At 33.8% G+C, this 16,543-nt stretch overlaps 1 protein-coding gene across 1 annotated transcript in view; it reads left to right on the top strand.

Annotated features, from left to right (window-relative positions):
* The window catches only part of LOC128241119 (cell adhesion molecule DSCAML1-like), a 41,391-nt gene that overhangs the window by 3,759 nt on the left and 21,089 nt on the right, over window positions 1-16,543 (top strand). The window contains exons 3-4 of the mRNA XM_052958095.1: window positions 469-503; window positions 3,643-3,665. Coding sequence (XP_052814055.1) covers window positions 469-503; window positions 3,643-3,665 — 58 coding nt within the window. The remainder of the gene's footprint in view (window positions 1-468; window positions 504-3,642; window positions 3,666-16,543) is intronic.

Below are 16,543 nucleotides of genomic sequence, written 5' to 3'. Positions count from 1 at the left end.
TCTTCAAGCCAAACTATCAAAACCGAGTTCGAAACTGCTGAAACCATTGACACCAAAACTGAAACTGGTTTGGTATCAACAAAAAAGCCCTAAGTTGATGCTACAATAGATCATGTATATTATGACAGATTAAGCGCATGCGCATCGGACTTACTCTATGTGTTTGCAATTGATTACCCTGACTAGAGTCACTCGAGTACGTGTCACGGACATTTTTACTTGTGTTGAATAAATATCCAAAAAAGAAACTGAAATCCGTTTTGATTAAACGATTGCTTTTATCTATGAGTTACATGCTGCTTATGCATTATATTATATACAAATTTTTTAAAAGTGACAATGTTAGTTTATTACTTGTATATAATATAGTATTTTCTTTTTACCTTATCTTTCAATAGATATAGCATGGATATTGTTTATGATAATTCGTTAAGTTTTGTGCAACCGTTATATGTATTCTATTTGCAGTGTCCTTTATAATCAGCTGGACTCCCTATGCCGTTGTTAGCCTTTTAACGGCGTTATTTAAGATATGATTTTGGAGGAAATTTCACCAACCATTGTGCAGCTGCCATGTCAAATGGCCAAAGCGGCTTGCATATGGAATCCATAAGTTTACGTGTGCTACAATCGTGAATTCAGGAAAGCATTTATGAAGAAATTCCGAATACGGAACAAGTCATCCGCTTCGTTGACCACGAGTTATATCGAAAATGAAACTTTAGAACAAAACTTCACCGCAGTAAAGAGGATAAGGCGCTCAAGAAAAGACAGTTAATGTTAGAGCAGAAGTAAAATCGAAGCAACATGTTTCGATAGTGTCCACAACAGTCTTGAATGGGTGAAAGTGTGGATATAAATGTATTAGGCACAACTTCTCTAAAGAGTGTTTACAACAGTACATCAAATGCTTTCAAAATAAAGCTCATATCGGTAAAAGGAACACGTCAACGTATCGGTAAAAGAGTAGAAAACAGTGAAGTGTAAAAATATTTTCTCTTCTATCAAAACAAAGCATACAAAACGCTTTGCAACTTACGTCCATCGCCATAAAAGAAGCCAATCATTATGGAAATATCCAAATGAAAGTGCAGACACAAGTGACTTACAAACACCTGTATCAACAACAGCAGAATGAACGCTATTAAATTAAAGCCTTATCGAGGAATAATATGTGTATGAGCTGCATCAGTGTTCGAATAATGAAACATCATGTTGGCTGGGATATCGTTCCGATTTGTGTGCTACCTGAACATCGTTTAAAACATATTTTTTTAATATTGATGTAGTCTACCCCTTTCATTTTGTAGTTATGTGTCTCTTGTTTAGTGTCATGGAAGCATGTATCGCTAAACAGGCTCATTGATAAGGTGTTGCTTAAAAGCTAATTTACATTGTATTATTGATGTTCAGCTAAGCTATGTAATACAATAAATCCCTTTCAACATGTAAATTAATGTTTGACATGTCAAATTACCTATCATAGTGTTGCCACGTGCATGAAAATAAGGTGGAAACCAGAGTTGAGTTTTGTCATAAAATTTATACAATTATTGCGATACTTTTAACCCGATTTAAACCTCTATAAGCCCATTACTTACAAAGGTATGATATGTGCAGTTCTTTGTGGTCGGTAATAAAAGGGACATTTAACCTTGGACCGTAAAACTTAACTGGGAAGTTATAATTGACCGTATTTTTATCCTTATCGTTTTTAAGGTCAGTAGGTCAAATGCGAAGGTCGAATGCAAATCATGTTACAATATAACTTTCAAGAAATGTTCTTAATATAACCATGGAAACTATTATTTAAGGTATCCACTGACCTATGGTTGATCAATATCGGTCTGGCTTCTGTACGTCAAAGTCACGGGCACTAATGTTTGAGGTAGGTTTGACGTTGAACGATCTTTACTGGTAGTTAGGAATCTTTACTGTAGTTCGGACAAAAACAATAGTTTATGTTGTCAATAGGTGACTATCTAGGGTCACTTTTATTAGAGAAACGCTGACCCTATAAGAACTCGACACTTCAATTGAAGATTTTTTTTTAAAAATTCTTTTATAAACTACGACTATTTATTCCTAGTACGATGGACCATTATTGATGGACTGAAATAGAACAGTAATGACCCCCTTTTGATTATTTGATCTGGAGACCAAAAGTCATTGTCACGGTCAAAGATATTCAAAACATTGTTTGACCTTACAATAACCCAATCACAGATTGCCCATGCGACATTGTTCGTGAATAGCAGATGACCACTTGATTACCCTGAACCAGCTAAGCCATAAATATCTATACAGTGGATGGACTGAAATAGAACAGTTATGACCCACATTTGTTATTTTATCTAGATAGTGGACGGAGTTCGGGCAACGCCAGATGTTGTGAAAAAAAGTAAATAAAATAATTTAGATCTCTGTAGTCTGTTTTCGTTACCTCTCTACGATTGAAACATTAGAAATAAACTAATAAAGTTCCTCTCAATGTATTTATTTTACACTCTGCATTGCCATTGGTAAATATTGAGCTGGAAAATTTGACCGGATAAGTTCCGTTGTATTATTTTAATAGCCTAGAGCCCATCATCTCTACGCTGTTAAATAGTCACTTTTCACTTTATGAATACGTTTATGTGTAGTTTATTATTAAGTATTTATCACGTTATTTTGTAACCGATTGGCAACAGCGATCAGCTTTGGCATACGATTGTACTGCTCATAATTCATTTGTTATATATTGGCTAAATATCATCTCAGAATCAACGCCAAAATTTGATTAACTGGAAACGGAGTCTGATTGGCAACAACTAAGCTGAATTATCGGGAAATGTTAAAAAGGTATATCCTCAGCAAAAAACGTTAAAATAAAAGTTTGCTTGAAAATGCATTGACGGGATGTTGTAAAATATACACATTTTTATCTGGTCAGTAATAAAATGCATATCGAAATAGCTGGTACATTAAACTTATTTATATTTCCAACTTTGAGGTAAGGTCATGTCGCTATACATTGTCGTAGTAAGATCAATTTCAAAGGTTTCTGGTTGGAACACTGACAAAACATAATGTATTGTTTGCGACATTGCTTAAATCATACTCGTATGGTAAAGAATGTCCCCTTAGGTTAGTTGCTTTCCCCATGAACCTTATTATAGTTGGTGCATTGCATTTAATATTACATTGCAATTGTATAACAGTAATGTTAGGAACAGGAGACTCTTTATATATGCTGCGTCTTTGTCTAGAACATAAGAAATCAACTGGAAAACGTACAGTAGTATTCCATAGACCGCAAGAGATGGATGATATATTGTTATTATATATCTAGAGGGTTGGTGTTTGCTGCTCTGAAATATCAATGATGTGGCATCAAATGGGCTTTCACAAGTGGCACATCTGCGAGTAAAATAAGTTATTTTCGATGTCCAAGAGATAATAATGTTCTATTTTCATCATAAGCAAATATTCTATTACAATGATGTGTCCTAAGGCGTGTAGTTTTATTGTATTATTCTAAAGATAATAAGCGCCGTAATAGAACAACACACGTACTGACTTTTTCGCATGTTAAGCATCGTTATCAACCTGTTTGAAATAATTTGTAAGTAATTTACGCTAATACGTCGCGTGGGCTAGCTGTCTCTTTGTTATTCAAATAAGTTTGCGATTCCAGATCTGTCACGTCAAATTGATAAACTCGGTGGTTAAAAATGGTTAATTAGATCCCTGTGGACGACACTGTAATGTTTGTACCTACTATCCTGTCTGGGGAGGTCAGCGTTTCCTGCGTGAAAGAGTCAGTAGACGAAAAACGGAAACCCCTGAATGTATCTGCGTAAATTAACAATTCATTAACAGTTCGAAAACTAGGGTGTGATTATTTTGTACTCATTGAGAGTTTCAAGCGTCCCCACATCACATTCGTTAAGGTCAACGCTTAAACGCCTTGACATTTAAGACGAAGCATTGTCATGAAATAGAATTATGTTGGTTGACGTTTTATATTCAAATCTTGTACGTACTGACATGAGTATAACCGAGAGACATGTCCTTCAGTATGTTTCCAGCAGATACTGAAATAGCTTTTTGTTCGGTCATTATCGTAACAGACCGTCTAAACTCTTTTCTGAAATGGCTTTTTTTGTGGGTCATTATCGTAACAGACAGTCTGAACGTTTTTCTGAAGTGGCTTTTTTGGTTCAGTAATTATCGTATCAGACCATCTGAACGCTGTTCTGATATAGCCTTTTGTTCAGTCATTATCGTAACAGACCGTCTGAACGTTGTTCTGAAATAGCTTTTTGTTCGGTCATCGTATCGGACCGGTTAAACGCTCTTCTGATATAGGTTTTTGTTCAGTCTTCATCGTATCAGACCGGCTGACCGCTCTTATGATAGATTGATTCGTGTTTGAAAATGAACTTTAACTGGCAAACTACATATGCATACATTTATAATAAGTAACGCTTGCGCACCGGAAGGGCTTTTCCAGGGATTGTGAACGTGCTGCTCAGTCTGTGATAACTGATATTCTTTCTAAAATAAAGAAAAAAGTGCTTTGAGTAAATTTTATGAATGAAAAACTATTTTGACGGGTCTTATATACATATAAGCAAATATTAATATGTATTTAATGCAAGCTTATAAGTTACTTATTCTCGAAGACATTACTTAAAAAAAAATGTTAACCTATACCCAGTGTTTAGCGGCACAATTAACCAATAATAGTTAACGTAACAGGAAATTTAGAGCTCAATGTCAAACATGTTTGTTCGATCAACAAAATAATGTCAATAAAAACAGATTTTACAACTCCGGTTAGATTTTATCTCACCATTATGTCAATAGGAAGTCCGTACGTATGACGTAAGAGGACATATACGTTTAAGTTTTTGGTTTTTAATTATGCATGCTTTGCAAAATGTAATATGCAATCTAAAACAAACTCATTTTTCTTTATAAAATATACTTAAAGTGACATTTATATTCAAAATCAATACCTACGCATGGGTTACAAACATAATTGTAATAACACCTTAAACTTTATTAGTAACTCGATGTGAATCTAGGAATTGAACTATCTGACATTGTTTTCTTTAGCTAGAGGACATACTTAACTTTCACATATAATGTTATTTTTGTGACCTGATTTCAATAGTATTGATTTAATCAGAGATAATTGTTTCCACAAAGTATTCGTTTGTCGTGTTTTAGTCGCAGAGTTGTTATGAGATTAACATTTCTGACATACTTAGAGTCGTTTCGAAGAGGCTTTTTTGGTATTCTGTTTAATTGAACAAAATAGAATCAACGAACAATTATTTGAAACGCATCACGTGGTTAAATATGATGAAATAAATAAACTAAAAAAGGAATCGTCGGAATGTTCGAAGCAGTTTCGAAAAGGTATTCAGAATAAAATTCACACAAAGAAAAAATTGGTGAAGCTTCATAAACAAAAGCTTCAGCGGCCGAACAGTAAATGTGGGAAAGTAAGTCCAACATGAGCCATGTGTTTTCCTTTATATGAGCGGCTTTAAAATGATATCGAATCTCGAAGTTGCTGCCACGTGGTTGAGAGTGTTTGCTTGAACAGAGTATTGGTCAAAGTGTATGCTTACCGTTTTGAATACGTCTTTTTGAAGGTTCTTTTTCGTTCAGAAAATTAACAGAACACCGACAGTTTTAACATTAGAAAAAATATTACCAAATTCAAAATAACGATTTCACCGATCCCCGAGATGTGTCTCGAAGAAGTTGATTGTTCACGATTAGAGTGTAAGAGGATGAGGATCAATTAACCCATTTCGGCAAAGGAAATGGATCCCTTTAATGCTAGAAAAATAGCCCAATTAGTAAGAAGCGATAGTGCAAAAGTATTCAAGAATAAGAACTAATATGTAACTAAATTTCATGACAATAACATTCTAGTTATTTCTGTATCTTCGAGTGTAACTACTTTCACCGATATTTTCTTCACGATCATATTCTAGCCATTGCTAGAATTTATTTTAAGAACACTTATGTTTATAGTCCAATTCAAGGGAACAACGTAAGCAGATTCAGTATGTCTCTTAAGTTTTCAAAGGAAGCCACAAATAACCAAACTAAAATCTTTATGACGCAAAAGTCTAAATGCCAACACTTACGCAAGGCAGATGGTTAAGCAATCTTATCCGGTTACAGTTGCGTAACATTTTATCAAGGACAACATACAATAACTAGTATGCTGTGTAGAGGAATAGCGGTGTTATACATCAGCATGTTTAGTATTTAACGATTAGGCTCTGTCTTCTTGTTACTAATGCAATATGTGAAAAAATGTATATAATCGACACAACAAATTAAACATGGTACTGATTTCGAATGGCAATTCCCAACTTCTATTTTGATCCTCTGTCCTCGTATATATTCGAAGCCAAAAGAAGTTTCAAAAATATGCTTTGCTTGAACTGCACTTATATGTTAAAATCAGAAATCAAACAGTTCTCTGCATTAAGGCCATACTGTATTTTTTATTGCTTGTGATATAAAAGCTTTTTTAATATATATTCATTTCCCTCTTCCCTTCAATTTCATAATTTTCACGGTTGTAATGTGTTGTATTATTATTTATAATATCAAATAATTATCACAGCAAGCCTTTGAGGAATCGAATGAAATTCTTCAAACAATTCTCAGGAATGTTTCTTTGATAACGAGATCAATTTTAAAAAAAAGACAAAGCTTCAATATTCAGAGCAAATATTTATTTATACTGCACACATCCATTCAGCAATTGGTGATTATATAAATGTTCGTCAATGTTAATGATTTAAAAGTATGGTTAATAGCATTGCGTGGGACATAGTGTAGTATAGGGCCATAAAATTAAGCCTGTGTCTAACGTCCGGTTTCATTTTAAGGTGTACTTATCAGAATGTAACAATATGACAAACGTCTAGGAAAAAACAACATTGTTTTCGCATTATAGCCTTTTTCTTTTTGATATGTATACAGCCGGCGTCTGTAAAAGAAAAGCAATACAGGCATACAATTAATACCTGAATGTTCATAAATTTCTGAAGCTTGTTATTTAAAATTGTTAATGCCAAACCAAATTGATAACTTGTTAATCGGATTTTTCTCAAAAAATAATGGAGCGAGCGAGCGAAATAATAATAATAATAATAATATTTGTTTTGCATTTAGCAAAAAAGAGAAGCGAGCGAAGAGCGAACAAATATATATAGTCATTTAACTCACTTTTGATCACATTTTATTCACTTCTTAAGTAAACAATGATATTGTAAACAGTACAAAGATAACAGCCACTGAAAGGATGATAACACTCAAAGATAAGCCTATACAAATATTAGTTTTGGGATCAAACAAATGCTATTTGAGATCAAGCAAATATATTTCTTTGAACTATTTCATAAATGAGAGAACTCAAAACCACTGTTTTCCAGTTTATTCAAACTTTTTGAAAATAACTTTTCAAAATACCCTATGCATGGGTAAGATAAAGCCTGGACACAAGTGCCAATGGTCACAGCCACCTGCCTGACCAATGACATATTCAAATCTATTAAATAGGTCTTCCACTTTTCCTTAGGACAACTTGGTTAAAAATAATTCTCTATTAAAATACATTGTCATATCTTATGCCAAGAAATGACTAGACAAGGTGACTTGAAAAATAACTCACAAAATGAATATAGGCATTTGCAATCAAATACAAACTACAGCTTTCACTCTTGCTTTGACTACACGATTGGCCTTGGTAGCCATCTAAGTTCTGGAAGAGAATTTACAATAGACCTACACCGTATTGTGAACCATTTTAGCTGAAAATATGTAACAGAAAATTCCAGCCAGCGCCAGATTGATTTTAGGCTTTCTCAGAATTTAACGCCTATCTTTTTTTTAAACTTGCAGATCTACCATATTTTTTTTTAGATATCTTGTTCAAATTTAGACAAGTTATAGAAAACATAAACATATATACAACATACACTTTTACTTCTTTTGTACTGCAAATACTGATTGTGTCAATTTTCATATATAGCAAAAAAAATAAAAAAAAATAGAAGAATATGCAATATTTTTTCATAGACAAAAAACAATCAGCATAAATATTTAACACTTGAATGATTTCCATATATAGTTTAAATATACACATGAACATCTAAAAAATCTACAAACATTTATTATTCGCAACACAAAGTGTGATTAATACCTTTTTCCAATCACACAGTCTGACACCATTTTTTATCATTTTGGCTAATATTTACGAAATATACACAATCCGGCTTGTTTGATGTTTTTTGTGTGAATGGTAAAACTCATGGGATTGCATGAAGCACATTTGAATTTCAGTCAGGTTAATTTTTAGCATCATCCTACTGTCCACGAACATTGACTCATCGGCGACCAAGGCCTCTACCACAAGGACGCCCTCGTTGCCTCATGGGGACAGGAATTTCATGATCCGCTTCATCGGAGGAATCTGAAATTTTATTAAGCAATATTATACATAAATGTTCATTGTAGTATAATGTAGTATGCATTACTGAAACAGTTTTATGATGACACAAGAAATGTGGTGCTCGTTTCTTGGCCAAACTTTATTTTTATATTACTGTACATGCATTGCATATGAATGAAAGCAAAATAAAAACAAATATGCATAAATCATTAAATGTATAATTATTTTTGAAGGAAACAAATAATACAAAAAATACATCATAATTGCTATATTAACAGCAAAACATCAAAGAAGTTGAAATACACATCTGAAGTTTTTACCTGGACGGGTGTAGTAGGTATATATGACCGATTGAAAACTGTCTTTTCACTGTAACGGTCATCCAAATTCCCGTCAAACATGTCCGAACCAAATTCAAACTTTGGATAATCACTGTCATTCACGATAAAATTCAGCACTTCTTGCCCAGTATATATACGTTTACTTTTAAAAGGAGCAACATTAAAACAAACTCATTTGCCCAAAATTTAATCAAACTTTAAATGATTGTATAATTGTCATTTGTTGACGTAATTTTCAAGAATCAAGAAGTGAAATAAATGTTTTCATGTTGCCAATCTAATCTCGATCATCTAGACGCTTGTATCAGGGTCTATATCGTTCATTGATTATAATTAGAGCGGCTGCATGATTGAGCCGGTGCTTTGATAATTGTTACGATCGAAAAACGCGGTTATAAGGAAAAAGGCTACATTCTACTAAACAAATTAGCGCTCTTAAAAAAACACTATTTTTTAAATGGTGCGGTCGCAACTGACAAAAGAATAACAATATTGTTTTTGATTTTCTGAAGAAATAGGTGCGGGAAATCCGATGAACAAGTTATTAATTTGGTGTGGCCTAATGCAAATCATCAGAATCTTCAAATAAATGCAGTAAAGTATAAATCAAATTTCAAGTATTTCAAGTTTGTCATATAATTGATTAACATTAATAAGGTTGGCGTTGCCCTCCGCCATTTTGTATTCAAATTAAACGTTTGTACTCAAATCACAAATATGTTTGAAAGGTAAAACAGAATGACTTTGTTTGGATTTGATTTTCAAGCACTGAGAAAACAGTTGTTAAAACATGTTGATCAATTAAAATATATAAAACTAATTCGTATTATTTAGAAAATTATGACTCATAACCATATAATACTTATTAAATGCTCGCCAAATGACTATATCCTGAAGGCGAAGCTAAATACGTTCCAAAGTGACTATATATTATTTATGTAATTAATATTTTGGTATCTTTTTAAGGGTTTTGTGTGAAGAAAAAGCAAATATAAAAAATGTATTTAATAAAATTTCCATGGCTTGGTCGAATTTTAGTTTAATACAAATTATTTCGTTATTGAAATTTTGAAATCAGATGGTTCACATTATTTCTTTTCATTTTTTCTTGTCCTTATTTTCGCTTGATGTATCAAATAATTCTGACTGAGTTTTTTAAAACACATACATTATATTTACATCATCATGAGCTCTGTTTTGAAGCATTGTTACTTTTTGGAATACATGATCAGTGAAACACATTCATGTCCAACTAAAAATGTCCGTAATAATTATAACAACGTAATTTTTTAAATGACGTGAAATCACGTGCCTGGGATGATCACCTTCAGTGTTTTGCGACGATGTGTATGTCTTGCTAGGTGAATGTTAGGTTTAACCTTGTGCCTTTAAAATTGCTGTTCGCTACATGGATGGCTACTGTTATGTGTTGAGGTATCTATAGAGGGATGCATGTTATACTATTTATTCCATTTCAACTGCCAGAGTGGCGGGAATATTATTAAGATCATGAATATGCTTGCGAAACGTTCCGTTTCTTATATGAAACTTTGAATATATGTGTTCAAATGTTTCCGATATGTTTATGAACATGCAAAGTTGCATTTTAAAAGATAAGAATTATAGTCAAAATATTTTTTTCATATGGTGCACGTATTATTTAGTCTAAGAGTTTTGTTAACCCATTCATTGAAGAACACTTCCGGCGGCCTGACAACTCGGCCTTTCCTATTGACATAAGGATGTCTGGGGAATTTCAGTTTCTAAGAATGTAAGGGCCGGCAGCGATGCAGGAGTCGTTAGGGAAGGTCAAAAACTAAAACGTTTAAAAATACATGTTTTATTTAGCTTAGAGGAATGATGTTTTGGGTTAGTTAGGTGTTACAAAAATTAATACTCCGTTTTTATATCGAAATGCCCCAGACTACCTATTCAACAATTTATTGAGAGATCTTGATGAAATCTTGTCAAATAAGAAAGTCATTCAGAAAAATAATCAAATTTCGTGGATGAAATTCACTTTCGGGTTACAAAAATGCATATATCTTAATTAAAATAGCTGATATAAGCACAAAGCCACAATACATTGTTGATTGAGCAGTTCCGATAAATTTGGCTCACAAATATATTATGTATTAAGACATTTCCAGGAAAACGTAAATGTTTTTGATCGAAAATCTGATAAAAATGATTTCGTAAAAAATGCTTAACTCCTTATTGCTGCTCTTCATGTTGCATCGGATATATGAGACATGCTTGTTAAATATTGAAGCTCAAAACTAAAAATGAGTTGATGACTTAAAACAGTTAAATTGTTGGTCCTTCAATCGACTTTTGCATCGCTGCCGACTCTTAACAGACATTGCGAGTGTACAGGGGGATTTTGATCATACCCTATGCTCAAATGATCAGCTCTGGTTTTGTTCATGAACTTTCGATTTCGGCTCTTATTTATGCCGTCCGTGCTCTGTATTGTGTATGATCGGTTATAATACTGAAAAACAACTTTCGCGGTATTCCATTATAACATGACACGACCACCTGGGTTCCATCTCGGTAAAGGCATGGCATTTCTGTCATGATACCTTTTAACACGTTTGAGCTTAATGTTGATTTCGACCTTGGCAAATCAACCATAGGCACCGGGGTTTAAGAAGATTTGCAGATGAATATCTGTTTGGAAGATGAATGTTGTGAATTTTTAACAAAGCAGGGTGTGCGTCGGTGTTCGCGTCTTCAGCCTTATGTAATACACGTTTCGCAACTTTGACTGCGGATTCTGCGTGACCATTAGAGCAGGCAATTGAAGAACATGACGTCACGTGCTGATCCCCTATTTCACGAATCTTACAAACTCGTCTTATGTGAACTATTTTGCGTTTTTATCTGTACGGGACTACCGAGTCAGCTATAATATACTTTAAGCTTCGTAACTAAGGTTTTGCTTGATATGTTTTGCAAATTATCTCTTTGCGATGGCTAAATGCGTCGACAAAACCATGTTTTTTTTTGTTTTCGAGAATTAAAAGGTTGAATTAGACATTTTGCCATGGTCGCTTGGGAAATTCATGCTAAGTCTACGGTTCCTTTGCGATCTTTCTTTCACGCTAAAACATGTTCCGTAATCTGTTTTGACATGCCTAGCCAGGACAAAATGTCACAAGGACGGTTAATCGCCTTCTGGCAACCGATGTAATTCATGTGAACGGCCCTGATAATATCTGAATGTATTACCCTTGGTATAATGAGTTAGGACATCTGAATATGAGCCAATCGTCATACCCTAACTCGCCCCTGTGGTTCAAGAACTCGGTAGATTATGTGTCACACAATGTCCGCTCGCCAGGCCATCCCTTGAGAATAGCCTGTTTTACAGCCAGCAACTGCTCGACACTTCGCGTTTCAATATGGATGTGTTCTATTTTTTGATCGCTTATGTGAGCATCATGTTTGTGGACCTTCCTAGGTAAGATTCTGCAAAATAAATTCTAGATAACACGTCACAGATTGGGATGTTTGATACCTTCGTATGGTTGAATTCTATGTCGAGTGTTCGTTATTCCATAATCAATCAGCAGACATTACAGGGCTACACATAGTTGCTTTATTGTGGATTGAAATGACTCTCGACTATGGTCTACTAACCGTATAAATAGTGTTTGAATGTTTGGCTTCCAAACGACAACACATTCTTATTTCAATTTGTGCCCAGGCTATTTAAAATAGATGTCAAGGTTTTTGATGCATATGCAACAGGTCCCCCCGAAAGCTGTAAGCAAACGGTCCTGACGCCCTTGGACGAATTTCTCAGTATCAAAGTATCTTAGCACCTGTGCTTGGAATTTGACCTGTTTGACCCGGTCAAACGAGAAAACTTGGTCACTGTAAACTGTAAACTGTTTTTTTTTCTCTGCAGCAGACTTAATATTTCTGTGAGATTTGGAGTTAGGAGTGACGACTCCCCTGATAGCTGAGATTAGTCATAACCGGTTTGTCGAATCCAGCGCGCTAAAATATTTGAGTCATTTAGATGTGATGTGATGTATGTTATGTCGTGTATTGCGTAATATGGTCTTTTAATGCATTAATTGAGTGCTTTCGAGTGAATGCAAATACGAACATTGCCTGAATTTGGTTTACCGTCACATACTTACGCTAATTGCCTGGCTACTATCATATTGTTCCTTAAATCAAGGTTTTCGCTAATTGTTATGCTAGTGTAACAATGTGCCTTTAAACTAGGTCATCGCTAAATTTTGGCTACATGTATATTTTGCCTTAAAACTAGGGTTTCTCTTAATGATTGGCTACTGTAACATTGTGCCTTTGATCTAGGTTTCGCTTATTGTTTGGCTAATGAAACCTTGTGCCTTAAACCAGGTGTTCGCTTATTGTTTGCTTTTGTAACATTGTGCCTTTCATATAGGATTTACGCTTATTTTTTGGCTACTTTAAACTTGTGCTTTTAAACAAGGTTTTCACTAAATGTTTGGCTTTTATAACTCTTTGGCTACTTAAATATCTAGCCTTACAACTACGTTTTCGCTAAATGATAGGTTACTGTAATTCCCATTTAACTTTCCCATTTCGTTCCAGTTAAATTTATCTCTCCTTCTTATCGACAGTGTGATTTCTAATATCAATCGGGCAATATAGTCCATGCTTTAAAACTATACTGTTTGCATTAAATAGGTGTGCACACATGCTGTTAATGTAAATTAAATAGAAATAGTTCACATGATATACAATAAACATGATACAACATGACCCCAAAGCATTAGAGGGGCTAGACACCAGATGATATAAGTGCAAAAGAAAATTGTCAAAGACTTACACAATATTGACATCGTTGAGTGCAACGCATTGAATATATAACTTATCGCTTATCGCTTACGTTACATGCATATTTCGCAGTTTTTATGCATGTAAAGTATTTTTTTAAAAGCGTCGGTATACTTATCTGTACTCATAAGCGGATATGATTTGAACTTGGAAACAGGTATGCGCTTTTTTAAAAGTAGAAACACATATTTGCGGACAGAAATAGTTGGTGTTTTTTTCTATTTAAACAACACAGATTGATATGTGTATATTGCTAAACATCGATCAGGAAGGGAAATCGTATCACAGGACCAAGACAAAGTAGCTTAAATCAACCCCACCATCGTACTTTGATTAAAAAAGCAATTGCTTGGTGAATTACAAACGCCAATTAAACCTACTTTTCTGTTTCAGTTGCAATTTAATTCAATTCAATAGATTATAAGAACAAACATTGAAGTTCATCGCCTAAACTTCTGATGGTTACATTTTATTTACATACATGAGAAGAGCATAATAGTATTATGACACAGATTATTAACACTATTAAGATATTGATAATTCAAGTCTAAAAAGTAATTATCAATTTGAAATTGCTTGAACAGTGACGTACCATAATCCTTTACTGAACCATATGAATAGACTGAGCACCCGCGCTAAAAAGGTATGCGGTCAGGCATGTTTTGATAACAGCGGGATGCTAGTAATGAAATGTTATCGTTGTACGGCAACTGTTCAGAGCATAATTGTAATTTGTTTTAGTTCAATGGTCAGACTTAAAAAGAAAAAGATAAAAATTGTTACTTAAGCATAGCAATAATTGTAATGTAAGAAGAAAAAATATTATTGGTTTATGATACTTTCTCGTCTGGAAGTTGAAAGATATGCACATTAAGCAAGTTTTATTTGTGTACTATACTGCTCAGCATTTTAAACTTTAGCATTGTGGGCCAAAAACAAAAATATCTAGGCAAACATTCAATCCGAATGTCTCTGTAAAAAGGACATGCAAGAAAAAGGTGAAATTCATCTTCAAAAACATTCCATTGACAAAATATACATCTACGATCAGATTTATCTATATTTCTAAAACGACCTTCTTCGATTGCAAGTTTGTGAGCTGAGCATCTGAATCTGGTTAGCGAAATACGATGCTTGTCGTTTTTAATATTTAATAATTTAGATGATTCTCGTAACCAAACTTATACTTTATACTACAGCAATTTAGTTTTGAATTTGACTGACGTGTCTTATAGAGAAAACCAGTATTAGCAATAATGATCTTGGAATCTTTGTATGACACTGTTAATTGAAGCAATGAAATGTCATTATTGTTCAATAAAAAACTAATACCCAAACTATTAAGCAATTTCTTTACCTCCAATGCTCATCACCCACAAATATTATTATTCAGTTGATCCCAATACACCTCATGCACCACAGAACTGTGATGTTAAGTGGTGTTTGTACCAATATTTCAGAATTCGTTCTTCACGTACAATATCTAAGGGAAACATCCCAAGCTCACCATATACAGTAGCGTTTATGGTTTGAGTTTTCACCTTTAATACATGTTTAAGGAATTTTAAATATATCCATATCAGTGGTTTTATGAAAACCCCATATTTATGCTCCGTAATAAAATATAGGCATGATCATACTGTCAAAAAGTTTAAAGTTTTTATTTATCCAGTGACAATCCAGTGACACAACTTCAAAAAGTCTTCAATGCCTGGTCGGCTAAAGCCTTTAGCGACTTTTGCCATTTGAAGACAGCGTAACTCCTATATATGTAGATTTGGATACACAATAAAGGTTTCTTCATGTTTTACACCCATAAAACTCTTTAAAAAAGTCCGCGACATTGCCATCCATTTGAACGAACACATATTTTGACATACATATACATAGATTGTAACATTTAAACAAAATTGAGGACACAGTTTTGTTGAGGAGCTTAAATGATATGCCGTTTCTGTAAACTAGATCAAACGCCTTTTTAAAGTTTACGAGTGCGCAATAAAACTTTCATGCTTTATGTTATATTACTTATGTTAATAGTTGATTTAAAAAAAAACAACGTTATCTTCCGTCCATTTTCTTAGCCGAGTTTTTAACATAAGTGAAATATGTTAGAGAACATACTAGTAAGCTGTATTCCTCTGTAATTATCATCTTCATTTTCATCACCCTTTATAGGAACAGGTATTAAAATGTCTTTCGTCCATGATTCCGGATAAGAACCCGTATTGTATATATAATTAAAAAGTTTGCACATTATGGTGCTAAAATATGTTTAGACTCAATAAATATACCGAGGACTAACAGAAAACAACCGGGACCTTTTCACCTCTTTAGACTATTTATAGCCTTAATAACATCATAGACATTAGAATCACAGTCAAGCTAATCTATTTCTTGATCACCAAACGTGTCACTATTTACAATTTCGACATTATCAGTGAAAGATTCAGATTTTTTTTTTTGAAATGTTCATAAAATTCCTGTGAAGAAACATCGCTATTATTATTCTTTTTTTCATATTATCGAATAAGATCCTAGAACTGTTTGGGTTTATTTTTTGCTGTATTATGCAGCCGTTCACGTTGACTTTGGTTTTATTTAAATTTAACGCGACACTTTGCCATTCGAAATATGCGACGCTTACCAATAACCAAATTAAAACATTCAATTGTCCTCGGTCCACGGTATAGCTTATTTGCAATTTTTAAATCTATGCTTCACCAGGCGTGTATGGCTTGTTGTTAACGATCTAGTTTTCCCGCTCACCCTCCGCTCTTAATTTACCATTTCTGGGATTAGTGCTTTTCTGTGCAGTTGGACTTCCTTTGGAAGCTGGTCAAAAACATTGAACGGCGTGCCCTTCAGATTGACAGCTCTCCAT

Source organism: Mya arenaria, chromosome 7 (assembly GCF_026914265.1).
Source record: "Mya arenaria isolate MELC-2E11 chromosome 7, ASM2691426v1".
Classification (NCBI taxonomy): Eukaryota; Metazoa; Mollusca; class Bivalvia; order Myida; family Myidae; genus Mya; species Mya arenaria.
This window is presented reverse-complemented; position numbering and strand designations above follow the sequence as displayed.